Source organism: Ascaphus truei, chromosome 3 (genome assembly GCF_040206685.1).
Source record: "Ascaphus truei isolate aAscTru1 chromosome 3, aAscTru1.hap1, whole genome shotgun sequence".
In the NCBI taxonomy this organism is placed as follows: Eukaryota; Metazoa; Chordata; class Amphibia; order Anura; family Ascaphidae; genus Ascaphus; species Ascaphus truei.
In genome coordinates, this window is record NC_134485.1 from 253,395,206 (window position 1) to 253,417,078 (window position 21,873).

Here is a 21,873-nt window from a genome sequence, read left to right on the forward strand (position 1 = left end):
CTAAATCAGGATGGTTTGTGATTTTAGTTTATTTTGTTTTTGTCCTCATAAAATGTGCCAAGTGGCTACTATAAAAACCCAACTGTTAAGTACATACTCCAAACGCCAGGTCCAACCGACCGTTCACACTCCAACCTGTCTGGTAGATCCGAATGGGTCCCTCGTGCTCCAACCCCTTGAAAGTCATTGCAGGGTCCCGCAAAGCTCTGTTCTGGGGCCCTTATGCTTTTCAGAGTTTATCAATATCTATGCAGATGACAATCTTATATGCACACAGCCGTAGCCTCATTGACTTCGCACACATACTTCAATCTAATTTTCAAAACCTGAAAACTGGCTTTCCCAAACAAACGTTTTTTAAACACTGACAAAACCGTAACAGAGATATTTGGGACCAAGTCTACATTTCTAAAGCTTCCAATGAGGGCTAAAGATCAGAACCAACTCTAACAACATAGTAGGCCCTGTCACTAAAATATCTGGGCATATATTGCTTTACTCCCATTTAACATTTCGGTTACATATTGATACGGACATCCAAACCAGGTTGTACTTTATAGGAACAAATTGTCAGTAAGCCCGCTGGTAAGAAAGCGCATCGCACAGCAGACGCCAATTATAAATTATGGTTACATGATGTCTAGTTTGCTACGGTACTGTACCATATACTGTCTACGATGCAATATGCTGCTTTGTCCTACAATGCAACTACGACACACATCACTGCAAAATGCTTCAACAAGATTAGCTATCCCTTGAATCTAGACAAGCTCCTCACCCCTACTACACGCAGCTCTTGCCCGACTCCAAAAGACTGTGCACGGTCCCAAGGTTCAACAAAGAATCTGGTTGCTCCTCCTCCTGTTCCCGTGTACAGTATCTCAAGAATGGAACAACCTACCGGAGACTCAAAACCACCACCAGGCTAAATTCTTTCAAAACTTCAGCTTTCACATTTTATTCTGTAACTGTTACATACGCCCATAGCATATTATCTTTAACTGTTCATGAAATGTCTTTACATTAAATGAACAGAGGTTATACATTATATTTAATCATGTATTGTCATCATAACTGTGTGCAGGACATACTTGAAAACGAGACGTAACTCGATGAATTACTTCCTGGTAAAACATTTGATAAATATTTATGGTCAGTATAGTATGATTGTGTGTGTAATCGTACTATACTATTACTATATCATCCAGAAACCTTTAGCAAATGTTTGTAAGTAATAGTGCAGCTGCCAACAGTATTCGTATGAGTGCTGAATCATGTAAAATTCAATCAAACTCAGTACACATTTTCGCTTTACATACATGCTTCGGTCCCATTGCGTACGTTAATGTGGGGTATGTCTGTAGTTCAAAATTTAAAGTGAGCTCATGCAATGAAAATGTATTGTTCCAAAGGAATTCAAGCAAGATCCTGAATCCAGAAGGTTACCATGAGAAGGTAATCCAGTCTTGTGTCGATATACATAACTACTCGAACATTTTCGTTATAACAGCTATTACAACATGACAGAGTAATGATCAAAGCACAACATAAAGAAAACAAGTCTTTATTAGCATTGTTAAGGCAATGCACACACAAATTCCCTAGTGTACAACCCCAACCAGGCATAAAGCTAGGCGACCTGCATATACATATCTATACTGTACACGTGCAGAAACCATACCAATCAACCCTGGAACTTCAAACTGAAGAGACAAAATGTAATATACAAAAAAAAAAAAAAAAAAAGAAATTACACCTTTAGAAAATAGTAGAGCACCCAGAACAGCAAACAAGATCTGTAATCATTTCAATATTGCATTGTTAATGCCCTGCAAAGCGAGGCAGTTTGCTTTTGTTTGTAGCTGAATGAGAATAATAAGCGTCCAAACCCAAACAAAGAAATTGAAAAACACTAGAACTGTTATTTTTTTTATGTAATTAATTACTTGATAGTTATAAATTGCAGAATGTTTACCTGCAATATTTAGTCACTGTAGTATAGAAGTTAAGTTTCCCTTTAAGACGGTTACTGGAATTAAAACACCTCTTAATTAAAAAAAAAAAAAAAAAAACACACAAATACTGCATCTTTCACTGGGTGTTAGAATGCCAATTTAACGTTTTTCCTTTTTAAAAGCACTTTCAAATGTTCTTTACTTTGGTAAGGAACCATTTAGCAAAAATAATAATTGAGCATCATAATTTCAGAAAAGATCTTCAATGCAGTAAAATGGGATTTCACATTCAGATATTTTGCCATTTTAAAGTAATCTGAAATCTTCACACAACTGAATATCCCTATTCAGAACAAAAGTGTCAGCTCTCGGCCATTTTCTATTCCGCTACAGTGGTAAACTTATTGAAGTGTAAGAAGTTATATTGTTTGATATCCAGCGTGGCTCCTCTTTCTTCCAATAAGATAGGCGATCAGTACAATCAAGACGAGTCCAGCCAGAGCTGCACCAACTACAATAGGCACCAACATCCCATTCTCATCAAGCTGACATTCCACCGCTAAAAGACAGAAGATACAATCATCTTTTCATATTCATACTTTAACCTTTTCTTAAATGTACTCAAAACACTGAAACCAAAAACTCAAAGCAGGAAATGCGAATGCGATTACACCATCTTAAGGCATTTAAAGCAGCAGTACAAGCTGCCGTTTAAACATCCCCCCCCTTTAATATGGGGAGCAATACAATCCACACAATGGTAAGTTATTAGCCAAGTTGCCAATGGATCGGCAAAGATTTGGCTTCGGGGTTCACTAAATGGCTGTTAGTGCAGCAGAAGAGGACTAAGATGCAAAGTTCTGTGGGGTACATCATGTGACCAAGCAGTTACTAGATACAATTGGTGCACTGCTAGAGACAGCAGGGCTCAAAAAGGGGTGTGCTAGAGCCCGTTTCAGAAGAGGAACGGGATGTGACTTTGTAAATGGTTGCTATAAAAACAAAAATGCTTGTTAAATTATAACATTAAAAAGGTAGAGTTTGAAAAAAAAAAAAATGCTACAAGTATTTTTTCATAATACAGAACTGATTGATTAAATAAAACACATGTAGGATATTGCTAGATCTGCAGCTTTAAAGCAGGATTCCACCGAACTTACCTCATTTTTTTTTACATGAGCCGGAGCTAAATAAAGCTATTTTCTGCTCCAGGGAACCTTCCTTGGTTCTTTAGATACTTACTGGCAAATTTATCTTTATTACTTCCTGGTTTTTAATGGGGATTTAAATGGCCATCCAATAAGAAGCCGCAATAGATATTGCAGGTTCGACGGATATTTGGCAGTTATTTTGTTCCCCTTTAACTTCACCAGTGTCTTAGCCACAAGGGGATCCCTGAACCAGAAGTTGCGTTTGACTCAAGGGGACCCCTTGTTTCTACCCCATTTAAAAAATAAATAAAAAATGGGGGTAAAAGAAAAAAGGTGAGGAGGAACTGTTCCTTTAGATAATTTTGAAAGAGCTTGAAAAATGCCAGACAGATACCTATATTCAATTGAAACCATCACCTTCTAACCTTTGGAAGCTGCAGTAGTACATGCAGTGTCTGCAAACTGTACTAAAGTATTGTTCAAGGTAGAGATATGTTAAAATGCAACATCAATTCAAAAAGGGTGCTCTCAAAATACAGAAACTATTTCTTTACAGTTTAGATTACAAATCTGTAAGCACCAAACTGCATACTGCAACGTCCATATTACTGAAAGTAGTGTCACATTGCAAGTACTTAATCCTGGGGTGCTTCTGCAACAAAAGTTTTAGGTCGACTAAAGAGCAATTATTTTCCTTCACTAAAAAGAAATTGAGTCATTACAAAAACATTTAAAACAAAAAACAAAAAAAAAGCTGAACATGTGCCATTTGAATACTGTAGCTCTTTACTGCACAAGCAATTATTTTTTTCTATCTGAAGCGTGGGTGGCATTTGCCTCCACATTCACTAAGAGATTGCACACCTGGGCAGTTTGTAAATGACTATTACTGATGCATGATGCAAAATGCTGAGAAAACACTGCTCACAGAAAACACAGATTCAAACTGCATAACAGATTATCAAAAATTGCATCTGGGTAAAAAGAACTGCAGTTTTTCACCCTTTTGCTGTCACATGGGCCTGCAACACAGAGCGAAGTGTTTCCGACCCCTCTGGCAGCAAAAGGTGTAACCACTTCAATGCTGGGAACACAATGAAATACAAATGATTTAGCAAAAACAATACTTTTAGGAGAATCTAAAATTTCCTTCTTGCATATTAGCAGTTTACTTTTTATTTTTCTAGAACTACACAGTAATGTTCGGTTTAAACGTAGTCAAACATTTTGCGGTCAGATGCAATTCAGACCACGAGAGGGGTTTACTTACCAGATCCAAATTTTTCTCCAACCACATCAAACGCCTGGACTTGAAGTTCGAAAGTGTTTATAGAAAAGTTACTGGTAATCTGGAGCGTCTGCTTAGCGTTGCACCTGTAGGATTTACGAGCTGTAGTCTTCAGGTACATCAGGCTGCCGTTTGCAACCTGAACGTTCGGATCTACACATTTCAAAAGAAGACCTGTTAGTGCACTGAACTATGTTCCCTATATTTAACGGTTCAAAGCATGGATAATAAGTTAGATTAATACGATTAAATATTACCTTTTGCCTCCGAAGGCAAGGTTGTGTTTAAAGTGACACGTGCAAGATAAAACTGGTTGGTACTGGTATTCTGCAAGCAAAAGGAGGGGAAAAACATTAGTAAAAGAAACAAAGCAGAGCCCAGAGCTGGCAACATCCATTAGAAATGCACTTTGCGACATAATTCGCAACACACGCCAACCAGGTACCCTCCAATAAGGATTTAAACACCACACAGTCCAAACAGTCCAAACCAGGGACCTTGGAGGCAAGGAGGGACCAGACAGGACTATTGACAGTTACCACAATGTAATGTAAATAAAATGTGATAAAGTGCCAGACTCTTGTAATATAAGGACCAACAGATTATGAGGTAGAGCGTACGTTTTATAAATAGAGGGTCTTTCATGACAGCTGAAATAGATAAGCCGACGATATTCGGTAGTAGACGGCGTACAAACCCGGTTGACTCACCAGGAGAAGAGAAGTTAAAGACGTGACAAACTGGTTGACAATATGCAGTAAAATAGTTATACAATTAAATTGTTATTGTATTAATAAAACAAAAATGGGAACTTGCAAAATATGAAAATTATAGAAACAAAATGAAATATACAGACAAGATGCATGTATTATGTAAGAATGGAAACATAACATGTACAAGATTGTAAGATTTACAATAAAAAGATTTTTTTTTTAAATAAAATAAATGCACTTTGGCAAACTATTATTATAGGGGGTATATATCTAAATAGATTACAGTAAAATAAAATGGAACACAGACACACCAAGAATGAATAGATGATACCGTTCTGTGGCTAACGAAATGCTTTTATTTGTGCGAGCTTTCGAAACACACTGATCTCTTCTTCCGGCGATGTTACATTGAATAAAGCAGGCAGGGGTTTTACTTAAAAACGGTGTCTCTTGGAATCAATCTGTGACCAGAGCCTATGGGCCGTTACAGAGGCCCCACGCTCTTCAGTGTGAGGCCTCGAAACTTACTTACCAGGCTTCAGTCCATGCGTCTCCATGGCGACAACATCAAATGACGGGGTCATGTCATTTGACGCCGTATTAAAAAGGTAACGGGGGGGGGGGGGGGCGCATAACCCAGGGGGAGAGCAGGAAGTTTGCGCACCCCATGGTTAACGGATTTCTAAACAGTACTTTACTTATTTGTTATTAAACCTCCTTACCAAGGCAAACTGGAACTCAAGGTTGGTTTTATTTGAAGAGAGAGAGAGTGTCGCTGAAGCATTCTGGCAGGTCCCATTGTAATGGGTGTCTTTTGGATCAATATTAAACACATATAGGTCATCCTAAAAAATAAAATAAACACAAATACCTCAGATTAGCTTTTTTTTGGAGATTTTATACTAGTGTCAGTTTTAGCACTGGTACCTCATTGTAAATATGCGCATGGATCTCAACTGAGAATTCAAGTCAAGTCAGAAAGTGAGGTATGTGGGATAGTAAATTATTCCCTATCCCTACATCGCTGCCAAATATCAACAATGTTTATGGATGATTAGTGTACAATATTTGCAAGATCTGAAATGCCTATCTGCCAACAATTGGTGTACGTTTTTCAAAATTACCATGTTTTAAGCATAACAAATAATTAAGATTTAGAAAAAAAATTGGCAGAGAAAGTACATCTAGAGAGAAATCCATAAAAAATTATCCCACTTAATGCTGCACTTAAACAACCAAAGTCATGTGAAGGGTCAATTACAACACCATGTAAAATTCAAAGGTTAACCCTTTGTGTGCCCCATGGCATAGCAATTATTATTTCACACTCTCCCCCCCACACACTTCTCTCCCTATCTCCCCCCCCCCCCCCCACCCAAACACACCGAACTGACAGAGGATAGTCCCCAGAGACCAAAAATATATGTATTGGGTCTTTATTAGAGGCTTTTGCCGTTATACACACTGTAGTACAGAGTTCAGCCTTTCAGAGATGCTGAAAACCTTGCACAGAGGAATGTGCCGGTATACGTGCCGAAGCGGACTGGCAAGACCACAGGGGATACATCAGACCTCAGAGGATGTTGCCTGTGTACACGGCAAAGCAGAGTAACCAGATTAAGCTGCAAGGTGTCCGGTAAGTTCCAATACCTTGTTTTTTTCTCTCTGTCCGAAAGAAACACCTACACAGGCAGGTTGGAAAAACCATGACTGGGGATTGTCGATGAGAAGAGCCCTTTTACACTGCTTTGGCAAAGGCTGTCCTACCACGCAGGAAGAGGGGCATAAACCCCAGTGTGAACCGTCATGGAGGATGGTATGTTTATTTTGTAACAATGCTTCCTGTATGCAGTCAAAAAAAACTTCCCTATTTCTCCAGTGCTGTTTTTACTATACCAACACATTTCGTGCATTGGGATGAATTATAAAAAAATAAATACCTTATATAATTTCTGTGTATTTCTAAAGTGTCTTCTGTGGATGTGCAAAAAAACTAATTTAGTTTTTTATCCCTATTAATTCTAGATTGAAACAGTGAAGTGCGTTCCATATTAAAGTAATAATTCCCCCTACCCTGGCCCCCCTCTATCTATCCCTACTCTTAATCTTTCTATCCTACAAAATAAGGATAAGTTAGAAGGTGAAAAGTATAAAGCTACAGTACATATCTGAATCCATTTCAATGTAATACAGAGTATGAAGTGCACAGTTAACACAAAACATTAAGCTATGTTAAGATAAGGGTTTTCTGAACAAATGTGTATAAATGCCGACTATAATATGATGTACACTGTGAATCTGTGAATGTAAAACAATAAAAAATATTGAAACAAACAAAAATAATAAATACATACCTTGTTATCTTTTTTGCTATAGCTGATGTTAAGCTGCAGGCCCATTTTAGCCAGTATGCACATTCCAGAGGGTCCAGTCACGCTATATTGCCCGACTGAGGGAGGTGGTAATGGTGTAGGCAACACTGTGGGTTTAGGGGTTATTGGTGCAGGTGTTGGTGCAACAGTAGGGGTTACATCCTCACTGCATGCGGTTTCTAGAAAGAAAACAAACAATTGACGCGATCTATACAAGTACATGCAAGTACACTTGACTGCAGCTCTGAGCTGTTGAACACACAAACTTTTGGTGCCATTCAGCCAAACAAGGACTTGCAACACTGAGAATACTAGGTGTGTCATTTTTGGCTGATCTATTTTTAAATGTACTCCCTTAAGAGCTTTTGCCTACTGCATTACTGAGCTTGAACAGCTTAGCCTGGGACAAACAAGTACAAAATCAGTGGACCTTTCGCCCTTTTGAAAGCTGGAAGTTGCCAGCGAACTTAAAGGAGCAGTTCCGTCTAGATTTTTTTTTTTTTTTTTTATAGTAAGGATTGGTGGGAAGGAGGTCGTCTGCGGCGCTGAACCTCCTTAATGTGGGTGTTCCCTTTAATGTATAATTTTACCTATTGTTTTATCAAGATAAGCACCATCCAATTGGGGGCATTATACTCTCGCATATAGACTTGGTGGTTCTTGTATTTGTGAGAATATATTACTCTGTTAAAATATTTTACCAGAAAGATAAACTGAGAAGTGCATTACATGTTCAAGCATGATCGCCAATTGGTGAATTTTTACACCGAACCCGAATTACCAAATCTCCTACGCTCCGATTACTAGGAAGTCTATAGAAAGGGGTTTTTGCTGATGTCAGAGACAGACAAATGCAGTTTTCGAAAAGTTTCCCGTACCTTTTAGACTGTAGGTATTGTTTGTTACAAAGGCTTCAATTTTAATATTATGAAACGTTGCATTGACCTTTCCCATTTTGATAAGGTGGGGATTAGAGCATTTGTACGTGGAGTTGTTGTTAGCAGATATGTCAGTATTCTGTGAGGATACTTCCTTTGTTCCTGAAAAAACAGAGAACATTTTAAACAACCTTTAAGCACTGGATGGAAGTAAGAGAATAGCTAGACTCTTGCAGCCATAGGGTCTCTTACCATTGTCAGATGCATCTGGGAAAAGTACTTTGTCTGACAAGTCGTAAATAAAAACCAGTTCAGCAACTTGGTAGCGCAACCCGTTTCTTGTGAAATTCATTCTCAGTTGTTGATCTCCAAACTGAATGGCTAGAAGTGGAGCCGAAATATTTTCTTTGCCACAAGTGCTGCTGTTTTTGTTCACTAAAGCTTTTTCTGACAAGAGAAATAGAGCTGGGATTACCTGAGGGAGGGGGAAAAAAAAGTGATAAGAATACCAACCTCCATTTTACTTGAATACTATGTAGGATACTTATTTTATTTTTTTCATCTGAGATTCAGGGTAAACCAAGCTTAACCAGCATAAATAATAATAATAATAATTTAAAATAAACAGTTCAATTTACATTAAATAGATTGAGTTTTTATATGCCATGTAACTTTTGCCAACAGTTATTTTGTTTACTGCTATTCAACCGGATATTTGAGCTATAGTCCTTCACCATATTTTGATTAAACAATTGTTTACCTAAACTTTTGGTCTCAAAAGGCATAGCTTTAAATACAATAATATGTATAATGCTGGCACCCATCACTGGATTTGTACAGAATGTCAAACCTTTATATAATGTACATAGGGCATTTTGTTAGCATTGATCCTGTGCAGAATACCACGGGTACCACTAAGCTTATTCAACAAGGATAAAAATGGAGAATGCTTGAGAGAAACAAGAGCGATGGATACTTGATATATACATGCATATTAATGAGGTCAGTGGGACACATTTCAATTACCAAACGAATTCCAATAACATCACCAGGATAAAAACCATTAGGGGTGATTTCTATACAGTCCAAAGCAGCCATTCTTAGCAGAAAATCGATTTGAGGTATATGGGGGCGTAATGCTCTAAACGGTTGGTTGAGTATATATCAAATTTATCCCAAGACAGTTTGGTTAAAATAGACAACTAAATTTGAAGAAATAAGCACAATTAGTTTTTGAAACATTACCTTTTTGCTTACTGTTTCATATTCCACTGAGAAATTGATTGAAAGGTCAGCCATTATGCAGGTCTTGTTATTCTCATCTTTTACCTCAAAATGAATAGAGGAAGCAGCCTGAAAAAAACCTGTAACAGGCACATTCATTATTTATTCTTCAAGTTGACGATTACACAATTTCCTGTCCAAGCCCCCCCGCCCCACCCATTCAACAAAATGGATTAAAAAAATAAAAACGGCTTATTTCTCACTTATTATGGTAATCAACTACGTCAATTAAACAGAAGTAAAATAAAAACACCAGCGTACATTGGATGTAAAGGTTTACTACAACACAAACAAAATGACCAGCAATGGCGGTTACCATAATCTCTTCTACATTAGGAGATTAAAAAAAAAAAAAAAAGTAATGGGATTAGTTTATGCATTCATAGCAACCCACATGGTTAAATATGTCAGGCACTTCCAGTAAATATATTTGCCACAATATTTAAAATATCCTCAAAATTAAGATAAATGCAAATCATTTGACTTTGACACTTTAAAATTGTAAGTAAAGAAGCAAATCTTATAGTCAATTATTATTATTACGTAGCAACATGTCACCAAGTGGTGCCTGTAACAAATTCAAGTTCACAATTAACTATTCCAATTTGACCAAACGTTGACATATTTCAATTCAACCTTTTCCATAGCACAGCATCTTACGGTAATTTTCAAAGTATCCTAGAAGTCGCGGTCTACATCCTCCTAAAGCTGCGTTTATAGTGGTCGCGCGCCACCGGAACAAATCGGTGTGCCTTGATGATGGTGCCCATAGTGCGTGCGAGCAAGTGTGACCGATTTTTCGCAAGACAAATAATTTTGCATTTGTCGTAAAATGGTCAACCTCGTGGCTGATTAATGAGAGGGGTGGAATTATGTGGTTGTCAACGTAGGGGGAGTTAGAATATAAAGCCCTACTTTTTAATTATTAGAATTAAACAGGGTGTGCTTTGGGATCAGACACACAAGTTCTCATCTTTCCTACACCAGTGACCTCTCTGGGAAAAACCTATGACATATGGTAACATTGTATGAGATTGTTTTATCCATTTATTTTAAGTGCGAGTGTGAGTGTAAAACGAGGCATGTTATGGACAAGAAAACCCAAACTAAAATTCCAGTTATAATGTTAAGTAATCTTTGAAAATTCTTATACTGGTGTGATTTTCATTGCGTCAGTTTACCACCTGATTTTAAACCTATGAAACATCACTGCAATTAGTTCACATTTGTTCCAATTTGTTGCCACACCTTTAAAAGGGTATTTTACACATATCCGCCACATGATCTTATTATGGACAGACTAGTTGGGCAAAGTACACTTCTGCTGACAATTTATTTGTTCCAATGAAACACCTTCATGAAACACCTTCACAGGTTTGTGAACTACAGCATAGAAAATCTAAATAGCATACATACTGTAGCACATGTTGCTGCAGAGTTTAAAATGTAAATATCCTCTGCAATGTGTACAGATTAAAGGGACAATCCCTACTAGGACCTAGGACCGAAGTGAACTAATTACAGTGACATGTTTAAGGGGTCTCATCTAGGTGCCTGATACTTTTTATTTTTAACACAGATCTGACAAGTATTTTTAATGTATTTACTGTATTCAAGTTAGACTTGGGAGGGGTTTGATTTCCCATGGCTAATCCCTTGTGTGGTGTGTCTGTGTTCAGCAACTGCTTGTAAAGCCAGAGTCCTCTGATAAGAACAATGTGAGATAAGGGTAAATAAAGATGTGATGGAGAAACTATTCCCCATTCAGAGGCCCTTAAGAAATTCAACTGACTCACTATGTGGAATTGCACCTTTAAACGGATTGCGCATTACACGGCTTTTCAAATATAAAAAGCTTAATAAAATTTAAGGTAGGAGAAAAACAAAACAAGGGGCGGCACAGAAATTAAACTTGTTAAAGAAATTAGAAGTGATCATTTTAATGGCTGATGTTTAAAAGGAGTGGAGGCTTTCAGGACCGCTCAGGAAAGCATGCATTATTTTTTTTAAATAAACTTGTCTTCCAATAACCCTTTAAGTGCCCGGAGACTTGGTCACTACATCATGTGGCCTGGCACTGTAGTTGTCCCATGAGCTTTCCCTCCCATGCCCACCAGCCAGCTTAGCTCGTGCATCCCCATGGGGTGCAGGACAATCTGCAGTGAAGGGAAAAGGAAGAGGACTTATTTTCCAGGTTAAGCTAGGCTGTGGTCATGGTTCCGCGCAATTAAAGAGAGCACTCTGTGGCACTCTGGTGCCGTAGCCATTCGGGCACCCATGGCGGCCATACTTTTTATTTTATTTTTATTACAAGCCTTTGTTTTATATCTACTATACAAGCCAAAACGCCCTCATCCCCCATTTTGATAAAGAAAAGAAAACACGAGCTCAATAGATATGAAATAGCATTGAGTTTATCAAAGAAATTATCCCTTGAAAGCAAGCTTAACATGATGCCATTATGAGAAGATGACCAACCTTTGTAAAATTGTTAGAATAAAAAAAAAAACAAAGGCCTACCCCACCTCACCAGGCTGCTGTTTTTTCCATGCAGAGTTGAAAGAAACAAACAAACAGTCTTATCCTGGGGCTTCTCTAGTATGGCTTTATGAAGTCAGTGAGCTTAGCAAACATGTACATTTCAATTTTGGGTTCATTGTTGGGGGAAAAAAATAAAATAAAAAAACAAACATTTCAGTGAGCAGGGAAAAGGTAAGCGGTACAAACAGACTATTGTACTAAGCATGATGGGGAAACTGTACCTTTAAAGAGGAAATCCAAGCACTGCGTTTTGTTTTGCGTTTGTTTTTTTACATAGCATTGAAGCACGGGGTCTCAAGAACCAAACCCCATTCATTTCAACTATGGCAGTGTTCAAAGCTTACTTGGCCTGCGGGCCAATAGGAAACCATGACATCATCCAGTGTGGCTTCCTCTTGGCTGACGTGACTGGGAGCTTTAAACAGCACAGAGATACCAATACCCCATACTGTAAGTAGCTCTGGAGCAAGGGGTCCTCCAGCTGAAATGAATGGGGGTCAGCTCCGGAGACCCCCTGCTCTAATCTCATGTATTTATATTTAAAAAATAAATACATACATATAAATAAACAGTGCTTGGATTGCCTCTTTAAAGCATAAAGGGTGGATACATACTAAAAGTCAAAACTGGGAAGAAAATAAATAAATAAAAAGAAGCCAAGAATACAGTACTGGTTATGTAAAAGAGAAACAGTAACCGTAACTAAAATCTAATAAAAAAAAAAAAAAAAATTCTATTATATGACGTCACTAAACTGCTGAGATTCCCAACGCAATACAGCTCAGGATAGGTCTTCAGAAATTCCAAACTAAATCTCTCAAATAGAAACTCCTTTACTTGTATATAAACATTAGAGTTTCCAAAAGTAGTATACAAACGACATCAATTGAATGCTGTCGATTAACCTCAAGTGCTTCCAGCTCAAATAAGGAATAAGAATGGGAACATGCCACTTTCTATACCTCCACTAAATTACTAATTGTGTACAGTCTACAAGTCAATAATTTGTCCCTAATTTGATGCCGCTCAAAGTCTGGGATCCACACCAGATCCAAAAAAGAAAAATGTGAATTGGAGGATGAACCAAGCGCAGAGGGGGCTAGTGGAAAAGTCAACATGGGGTAGTAGATGAGGAAGATAGAAAACAAAGCACTACTTCACTAGTGCATGGTAAATAAAAGGTTTATTTACCATGCACTAGTGAAGTAGTGCTTTGTTTTCTATCTTCCTCATCTGCAAGCTGCTGAAGACGAAGGCACACGGATATCCTGAAAGATGGATGCTCATATCTGAAGAACTATACCCCACAAAAACGGGAGTTATTTTACACTCTGGTTTTTATATCTTTTGTATATCCACTCCGATGTTACTTTGACTGGACACCAGAGGTGTGGATTCTCACCGCAATGCAAGTGGAATCCTGGCCAGCTATTCGGAATAATTGTGGAGTCATATATATACTATTCCAGTGGAAAAGTGGGGTATATCATTTTGTTCATGGAGGATATCACACTTATGCATTTTATTCTATAATGCTTAAAGACTGCACACTGATTTGTCTGGAGTTTGGAGCATCCACAGCTAGCTATTTGCAATCTGTAAACATGGTGTAGTAGATCAATACATTCAATAGATCATATAGTGCAGGGGAGCACAAAGTTTTGCAGCTGCGCCCACCGTCTTGCTTGCCCCGGTTCTTGCGCCCTCACCCTAACCACCATGCATCCGCATCAAATGACGCTGCGGGGTCATGTGACCCGCGGCGTCATTTGAAGCCATGTTGCCATGGCGACGCGTCACACAGCCGGCTGAATCACAGAAAGTGGAGTGTTGCAGGGGCCTAACGCGATCCCCCGGCATTTAATTTAAATGCCTGGGGGAAGAGCACGGGGCCTCTGCAACCGCCGCAACCCCACAGAAAAATCTCCCCCCCCCCCCCCGGGGGAGCGCCCCCCCAGTTTGCGCCTCCCTGATATAGAGCAGGCGAAGTATTAAACTCACAAATTTCCCACTTGACTTTTGTGCATGGTAATCCACTATGGGTACAGGTAAGTGCTTCTATGAATAGTCTTTCATATCTATAATTTAAATGGAGAAACAGGAAATAATCTAGCTCTGATGCAAAAGTAGGAAGTAACTCACAATCTTGGAGATAAAAGCTTGTTCTGGGAACACAGCCCAGCATGGTATAGACTGCAGACGCTGACAGCTCGATTCACCATGCCGGAATCTTGTGTCTCCTTCAACTCATCTCCACCAGATCACATCAGCAGGGGGGTGCGTCGCGTGCTCTGGTTCAGCTGTCTGACCGGCTGTATACTCTTAGGCCGTGATTAAACCGAAAAACGCCTGTGGAGTCCCATGGCGCAACGCAAAAACACATCAATTCAAGTAGATATACCTGTTGCCGCGTGCGTGCCGCCTGGAGCTGCAGGGTGTGACGAATGGAAAGGAGACAGGATTTTGTTATTGGCTGGTGACTGTTGCGTCACATGAGCGGTTCAGCCAAGGAGGGCGAACCGCTCACGGCCACGCCTCCTCTGCTACTCTTCTCGCCGTCTTCCTGGTATAATCAAGATGCCGCTCAGCAGAAGCGCAGGGTGACGTCACAGGATAGCGCTGCCGCCTTTGGTATACTCAAGCCCTTAGACGTTTCCTGAATTGTCCAGGGAATTAAACCTGCGCGTTTGGCTAAAGCCGCTTCGTGACCTCTGCATCCACCCAGTGTATTACAATGCACAAAATTCAAAGTAGGAAATTTGCGCGTTTAATACTTCTCTTGATCTATATCACCTGTTGAATTTATTGATATACTAACTAGACTGTCATGATATATTAAGTATTTTAATGAATCTGTTGCTTTAGGAGTTAATGTGGTTAGTCTTAAAAATACAATTGTGTATATGACAGGTCAAGACCCTTCCTGTGTCTGTGCTGATCTACAGAGGGCTTAATTGGTGGGGTATCACCCACAGCCCACTAAAAGTGTTGTATGGGACTGAGAATCAAGAGATCAGGAGATTTGTTTTGCCAGAGATGGGATGAAATTGTGGATACACACAGACACACAGACACACAGACACACAGACACACAGACACACAGACACACAGACACACAGACACACAGACACACAGACACACAGACACACAGACACACAGACACACAGACACACAGACACACTAAAGAATAATGTTTAGATATTTGTAATCGTTGCAAGGAGACGAATGCAATCCGGCCAGACACTTGCGGTTTAGTAGGTGATCATCTACAAATCCATTTGTCACTCAAATTTAGGAAAAGGTATTAGAAGAATTAAGATATGAGGTCTTGCATATATTTAGGCAGAATGTAAATGTTTTTTAGGCTTTTTTTTTTTTTTTTTAAAGTCGTAAACCGGTCAACCCACAGTAGATGATTTACAACAGGGGTGGGCTTATGGTGTTCCCAATGAAGGGGAGTTAGAATAAAAAGCCCTACCTTTTAATTAGAAGTCAACAAGAAGTGTGTTTTGGGATCAGACACGTGAATCTTCATCTTTACTCCAGTGACCTCCCTGGGAAAGACCTATGAAATATGGTAACTTACTGTATAGTGATTTATTTCAAGAAAGATCTGCGTTTATTGTAACCATGTTCTTGTATTAATCTTTTTTCTAATCTAAAGCTGTGTGTGTGTGTGTGTGGGTGTGTGTGTTTGTGTGGATGGATATCTATATCTACATTTAATAAGTAATGCTTTGGGCTCTGAATGAACTATTTGCACGCGCTGTATATTAATATACATTTTCGGACAGATTTTTCTACAGCAGATTTTTGTGTATAGTTTCTCCAATAAACAGGGACCCGAGCCCCTGACAGACATACAATTACATATTTCTTTAGTGGTGGAAGCGGATAGATATGATTGCAATAGCGTAAGGGGTTAATATTAACTATATGAAAGTACATTAAGCAGGAGAAAGGGGAGTTGGCTAGAGTAGCTGTGTGTAGTAACCCTGGTTGCATATCTAAGTCACGTGCTCACCAGTGTGCTTGTCCTGACAGATGGTGTATTGGGACAGAGTGAGGGGAGATATTGTTTATCTGAGGGACCTTTGTGAAGGTGAAAACTAGACCAGCTAGCGAGCGGTGTATTAACCCTTGTCCCGTATGCAGGTCACATGCTCAAAGGTGTGCCGTACATGACCTACACCTTGTTGGCTTCCCCCCCTATTTGTCTGCGCTTAGGTCATCTTCGAACCCACACAAAATTTAGGATGCTAGGTGTGCCGATTTATATGACAAGCACTGTTAAATTACGTTTACCTGGGGAGTGGGGGGTATGATTGGGGAAAAATAGAAAACTACTGATTTGTGAAACAGATGTTCAGCCACAAGACTTTAAATTGGGTTCAACTAAACTAAAACCTTTTACATATTTAAATTGTGTTAAAAAAAAAATTTAAATAATGAAAACATCTAAACAGACAAATTACAGAGCAAATAAATTGCTCTGAAATTGTATTATAAAAAAAAAAGAAAGAGTGGCTCAGTTAGTAAAGGGGTGCCTGGTTCAATTCCTAGTATCAGCTCCTTGTGATCTTGAGGAAGTCACTATCTCCCTGTGACAAAATATAGATTGAATTCTACGGGGCAGGGACCCGTGTCTGCAAAAATGCTATGTACTATACAAGGAAAAAAATAAAAATACACAAGAGAGCCATGTTAAAGGAAGCAGGTTGGCAGACCACTGACATTTTACACCAAAATTAAAACAAATTAGCCATGCATGCAGTTCTCTGGATTACCAGAGGCGCTGTTGAAGCAACAAACCATGTGAAATCTGATTTTCTTAAGAAAAAATAATCATTTCTGAAGTATTAGATAGCGACTTATTTTATTCAACTCTTCATTTTTTTTAATGAGTTTTAAAGCATCCTTTGATTTCTATAGCAGGTTTAGCCATCTCCGAAGCAGTGCAAGATCTTTGTAACACCTTTCCTGTTTGTGATAATTTGTTGCAAATGTTCCCAGCAGTTTGAGCTGCAAACTAGCAATAGATAATGTTAATTTAGTAAGGATACATTGTAGCTGCTGAGTTACACTGACCTGAAGGATTAATTGGAACAGAAAGGCAGCCATTATATTAGGCACAGGAGCACCAAACGATTGCCAGCTTAAGCTGTAGAATTATACATTGTAACATGCATTATATATAAAAAGGGGAAAAAAGCAGGGAGGATGTAGTATTGCTGCTATAAGTGGTTATGTGTAAGGAGGTCTTGACTAAATGGTCTTTAGTTACTATACCATTTACTCTGTACGTTTTATAAAATAAATATTAAATGCCCTAGAGATCCTACACAATTGTGCACGTTAACGTCTTCACTGCTCAATAGGCCAGCAAACCACGGCCCTTGCAGCAAAATGTGTGACTTGTTCTGCAACGTATAGCCAACATTAAGGGATTAGTACAAAAAAAGTTAAAGGAAATGCCTCACTTGACTTGAGCAGTCCCCATTATATACTGAGCTTCAGAATTGTCAGTAGCCGATAAGATAGGAAGAAAACAAAGATTAGTGGGTGTTGCAATCTCCTGGATTCACGTGATCTGAAACTACTGGTCAGGAAAACAGACAGGTTTTCAAGTGGCCTGTATGCTTGTGATGGCAACAAATCAATGCAAAAATTATGTCACCATTACAGATCTTGCTAGGACTTTGCACGAATTGTTACAACCCAACTTTACACCCATGGCGAGCCAGGTAAACAAGGCATTTGTTCGTTATCAGCCTTATTTAAAAATCGGCGGCAGCAGGTTAAATTAAAGACTGATCGTCATCCCAACACAGCCGCCCCCCCCCCCCCAACACTCATCCCAACACATCCGCCCCAATCCTCCTCATCCCAACACATCCGCCCCAATCCTCCTCATCCCAACACATCCGCCCCCCCCAACCCTCCTCATCCCAACACATCCTCCCCCCCCCCAACCCTCCTCATCCCAACACATCCGCCCCCCCAACCCTCCTCATCCCAACACATCCGCCCCCCCAACCCTCCTCATCCCAACACATCCGCCCCCCCAACCCTCCTCATCCCAACACATCCGCCCCCCCAACCCTCCTCATCCCAACACATCCGCCCCCCCAACCCTCCTCATCCCAACACATCCGCCCCCCCAACCCTCCTCATCCCAACACATCCGCCCCCCCAACCCTCCTCATCCCAACACATCCGCCCCCCCAACCCTCCTCATCCCAACACATCCGCCCCCCCAACCCTCCTCATCCCAACACATCCGCCCCCCCAACCCTCCTCATCCCAACACATCCGCCCGCCCCAACCCTCCTCATCCCAACACATCTGCCCCCCCCCAACCCTCCTCATCCCAACACATCTGCCCCCCCCCAACCCTCCTCATCCCAACACATCTGCCCCCCCCCAACCCTCCTCATCCCAACACATCTGCCCCCCCCCAACCCTCCTCATCCCAACACATCTGCCCCCCCCAACCCTCCTCATCCCAACACATCTGCCCCCCCCCAACCCTCCTCATCCCAACACATCTGCCCCCCCCCAACCCTCCTCATCCCAACACATCTGCCCCCCCCCAACCCTCCTCATCCCAACACATCTGCCCCAACCCTCCTCATCCCAACACATCTGCCCCAACCCTCCTCATCCCAACACATCTGCCGCCCCAACCCTCCTCATCCCAACACATCATCCCCCCCAACCCTCCTCATCCCAACACATCATCCCCCCCAACCCTCCTCATCCCAACACATCCGCCCGCCCCAACCCTCCTCATCCCAACACATCCGCCCGCCCCAACCCTCCTCATCCCAACACATCCGCCCGCCCCAACCCTCCTCATCCCAACACATCCGCCCGCCCCAACCCTCCTCATCCCAACACATCCGCCCGCCCCAACCCTCCTCATCCCAACACATCAGCCCCCCCCAACCCTCCTCATCCCAACACATCCGCCCCCCCCAACCCTCCTCATCCCAACACATCCGCCCCCCCCAACCCTCCTCATCCCAACACATCCGCCCCCCCCAACCCTCCTCATCCCAACACATCCGCCCCCCCCAACCCTCCTCATCCCAACACATCCGCCCCCCCCAACCCTCCTCATCCCAACACATCCGCCCCCCCAACCCTCCTCATCCCAACACATCCGCCCCCCCCAACCCTCCTCATCCCAACACATCCGCCCCCCCCAACCCTCCTCATCCCAACACATCCGCCCCCCCAACCCTCCTCATCCCAACACATCTGCCCCCCCCCTACCCTCCTCATCCCAACACATCTGCCCCCCCCCAACCCTCCTCATCCCAACACATCTGCCCCCCCCAACCCTCCTCATCCCAACACATCTGCCCCCCCCAACCCTCCTCATCCCAACACATCTGCCCCCCCCCAACCCTCCTCATCCCAACACATCTGCCCCCCCCAACCCTCCTCATCCCAACACATCTACCCCCCCAACCCTCCTCATCCCAACACATCTGCCCCAACCCTCCTCATCCCAACACATCTGCCCCAACCCTCCTCATCCCAACACATCTGCCCCCCCCAACCCTCCTCATCCCAACACATCTGCCCCCCCAACCCTCCTCACCCCAACACATCTGCCCCCCCCAACCCTCCTCACCCCAACACATCTGCCCCCCCCAGCCCTCCTCATCCCAACACAGCCTCCCCAACCCTCCTCATCCCAACACATCTGCCCCCCCAACCCTCCTCATCCCAACACAGCCGCCACCCCCCCCAACCCTCCTCATCCCAACACAGCCGCCACCCCCCCAACCCTCCTCATCCCAACACAGCCGCCCCCCCTCCAACCCTCCTCATCCCAACACAGCCGCCCCCCCTCCAACCCTCCTCATCCCAACACAGCCGCCCCCCCTCCAACCCTCCTCATCCCAACACAGCCGCCACCCCTCCAACCCTCCTCATCCCAACACATCCGCCCCCCCAACCCTCCTCATCCCAACACATCCGCCCCCCCAACCCTCATCCCAACACATCTGCCCCCCCCAACCCTCCTCATCCCAACACATCTGCCCCCCCCAGCCCTCCTCATCCCAACACATCCGCCCCCCCAACCCTCCTCATCCCAACACATCCGCCCCCCCCAACCCTCCTCATCCCAACACAGCCTCCCCAACCCTCCTCATCCCAACACATCCGCCCCCCCCAACCCTCCTCATCCCAACACAGCCGCCCCCCCTCCAACCCTCCTCATCCCAACACATCCGCCCCACCCAACCCTCCTCATCCCAACACATCCGCCCCCCCAACCCTCATCCCAACACATCCGCCCCCCCAACCCTCATCCCAACACATCCGCCCCCCCAACCCTCCTCATCCCAACACAGCCGCCCCCCCAACCCTCCTCATCCCAACACAGCCGCCACCCCCCCAACCCTCCCCATCCCAACACAGCCGCCACCCCCCCAACCCTCCCCATCCCAACACAGCCGCCACCCCCCCAACCCTCCCCATCCCAACACAGCCGCCACCCCCCCAACCCTCCAACCCTCCTCATCCCAACACATCCGCCCCCCCCCCCAACCCTCCTCATCCCAACACATCCGCCCCCCCCCCCCCAACCCTCCTCATCCCAACACATCCGCCGCCCCCAACCCAGGGGGGAGAAGGGGGATCAGTGCCGGGTAAATGAGAGGGAGGTGATAGAACCGGGTAAACACACAAGTAACCCCCCGAGCGGTGACTGTCAGCTGATCAGTGACACTGCATACCCGGCTCTCTCACACACACACACACACACACACACACAGTTACATAACAGCGCTAATACCGCGCTGCCGGCGCCACAATGCGATCATGACGGTGACAGAGGTCAGAGAGGGGGATTAACCCTTTCCAGCGCGGCTTTCCACACACAACATAAACCCGCATAGGCGCGCGCACACACCCCCTCCCCCCCATGCCATACGACTTACTACACCAACTCACCTAGCAGTAGGAGCAGAGCCGCCCCCAACAGGGCACCCCCGGGCCTCCTCTGCCCGCCGGTCGCCGCCTTCCTCATCATCACTTCCATCTGTTACTTCTGCCGCTGTGGTTGGCGCGAGCTGAGGGACGGGGGCAAACGGTCACGGAGTAGCAGGAAAAGGCGCGCGGCAAAAAGGTCTCGCGCTCCCGCGGTGTCCGGTGTCTCGAGAAAGGTTGGCGCGAGGTAGGGGCAACGACACCTCTGCACACAGCAAGGAGCGGGCGGCACAGTCACATGAGGCGTGACGTCACAGGGGGGGGTCATGTGCCATAAAGTGTCGGGACACGTGACTACCCACGAACGCTGCGTAGCACGCTATGCACGGGGCGGAGCTTACCTGACCGCTCCCTCCCTGGTGCAAACGCAACATTGCAGAGCAATATATGCGCGTGCAAAGTGTCATTCCCGTGACAGCGCGAGACTGTCCAAACATAACCTCCCTCAAAATCAATGTTAATATGACACTTTTACTGCTAATGTGTCTAAGCTTCCCAATACACCACTTACATTGTAAACTCTGTGGGACACGGATTCCCCTTGCCTCAGGCTGGGCTTATGGTGCCTTGCGACGGCGCTCCGTAACAAATACATTGACTCCGTAGCGTGCGCTTATAGTAAGCGCGACAGCGACGTTGCGACCAAAAATTTTGAAGCCGGGTAAATTAGATTTTTTTTTTAGAG

The 21,873-nt window shown here is 43.2% G+C and overlaps 1 protein-coding gene across 1 annotated transcript; it reads right to left on the bottom strand.

The window, feature by feature from the left end:
• Positions 1 to 1,548: 1,548 nt before the first annotated feature.
• Positions 1,549 to 21,447, bottom strand: LAMP1 (lysosomal associated membrane protein 1). The gene is made up of 9 exons (XM_075590638.1): positions 21,153 to 21,447; positions 9,603 to 9,721; positions 8,610 to 8,832; positions 8,358 to 8,519; positions 7,462 to 7,658; positions 5,830 to 5,952; positions 4,652 to 4,721; positions 4,377 to 4,547; positions 1,549 to 2,514 (listed from the first exon to the last, which is right to left on the bottom strand). The coding sequence occupies exons 1-9, from the start codon at positions 21,238 to 21,240 to the stop codon at positions 2,375 to 2,377; spliced, it is 1,293 nt and encodes a 430-aa protein (XP_075446753.1). The 5' UTR covers positions 21,241 to 21,447; the 3' UTR covers positions 1,549 to 2,374.
• Between the last annotated feature and the right edge of the window lie 426 nt (positions 21,448 to 21,873).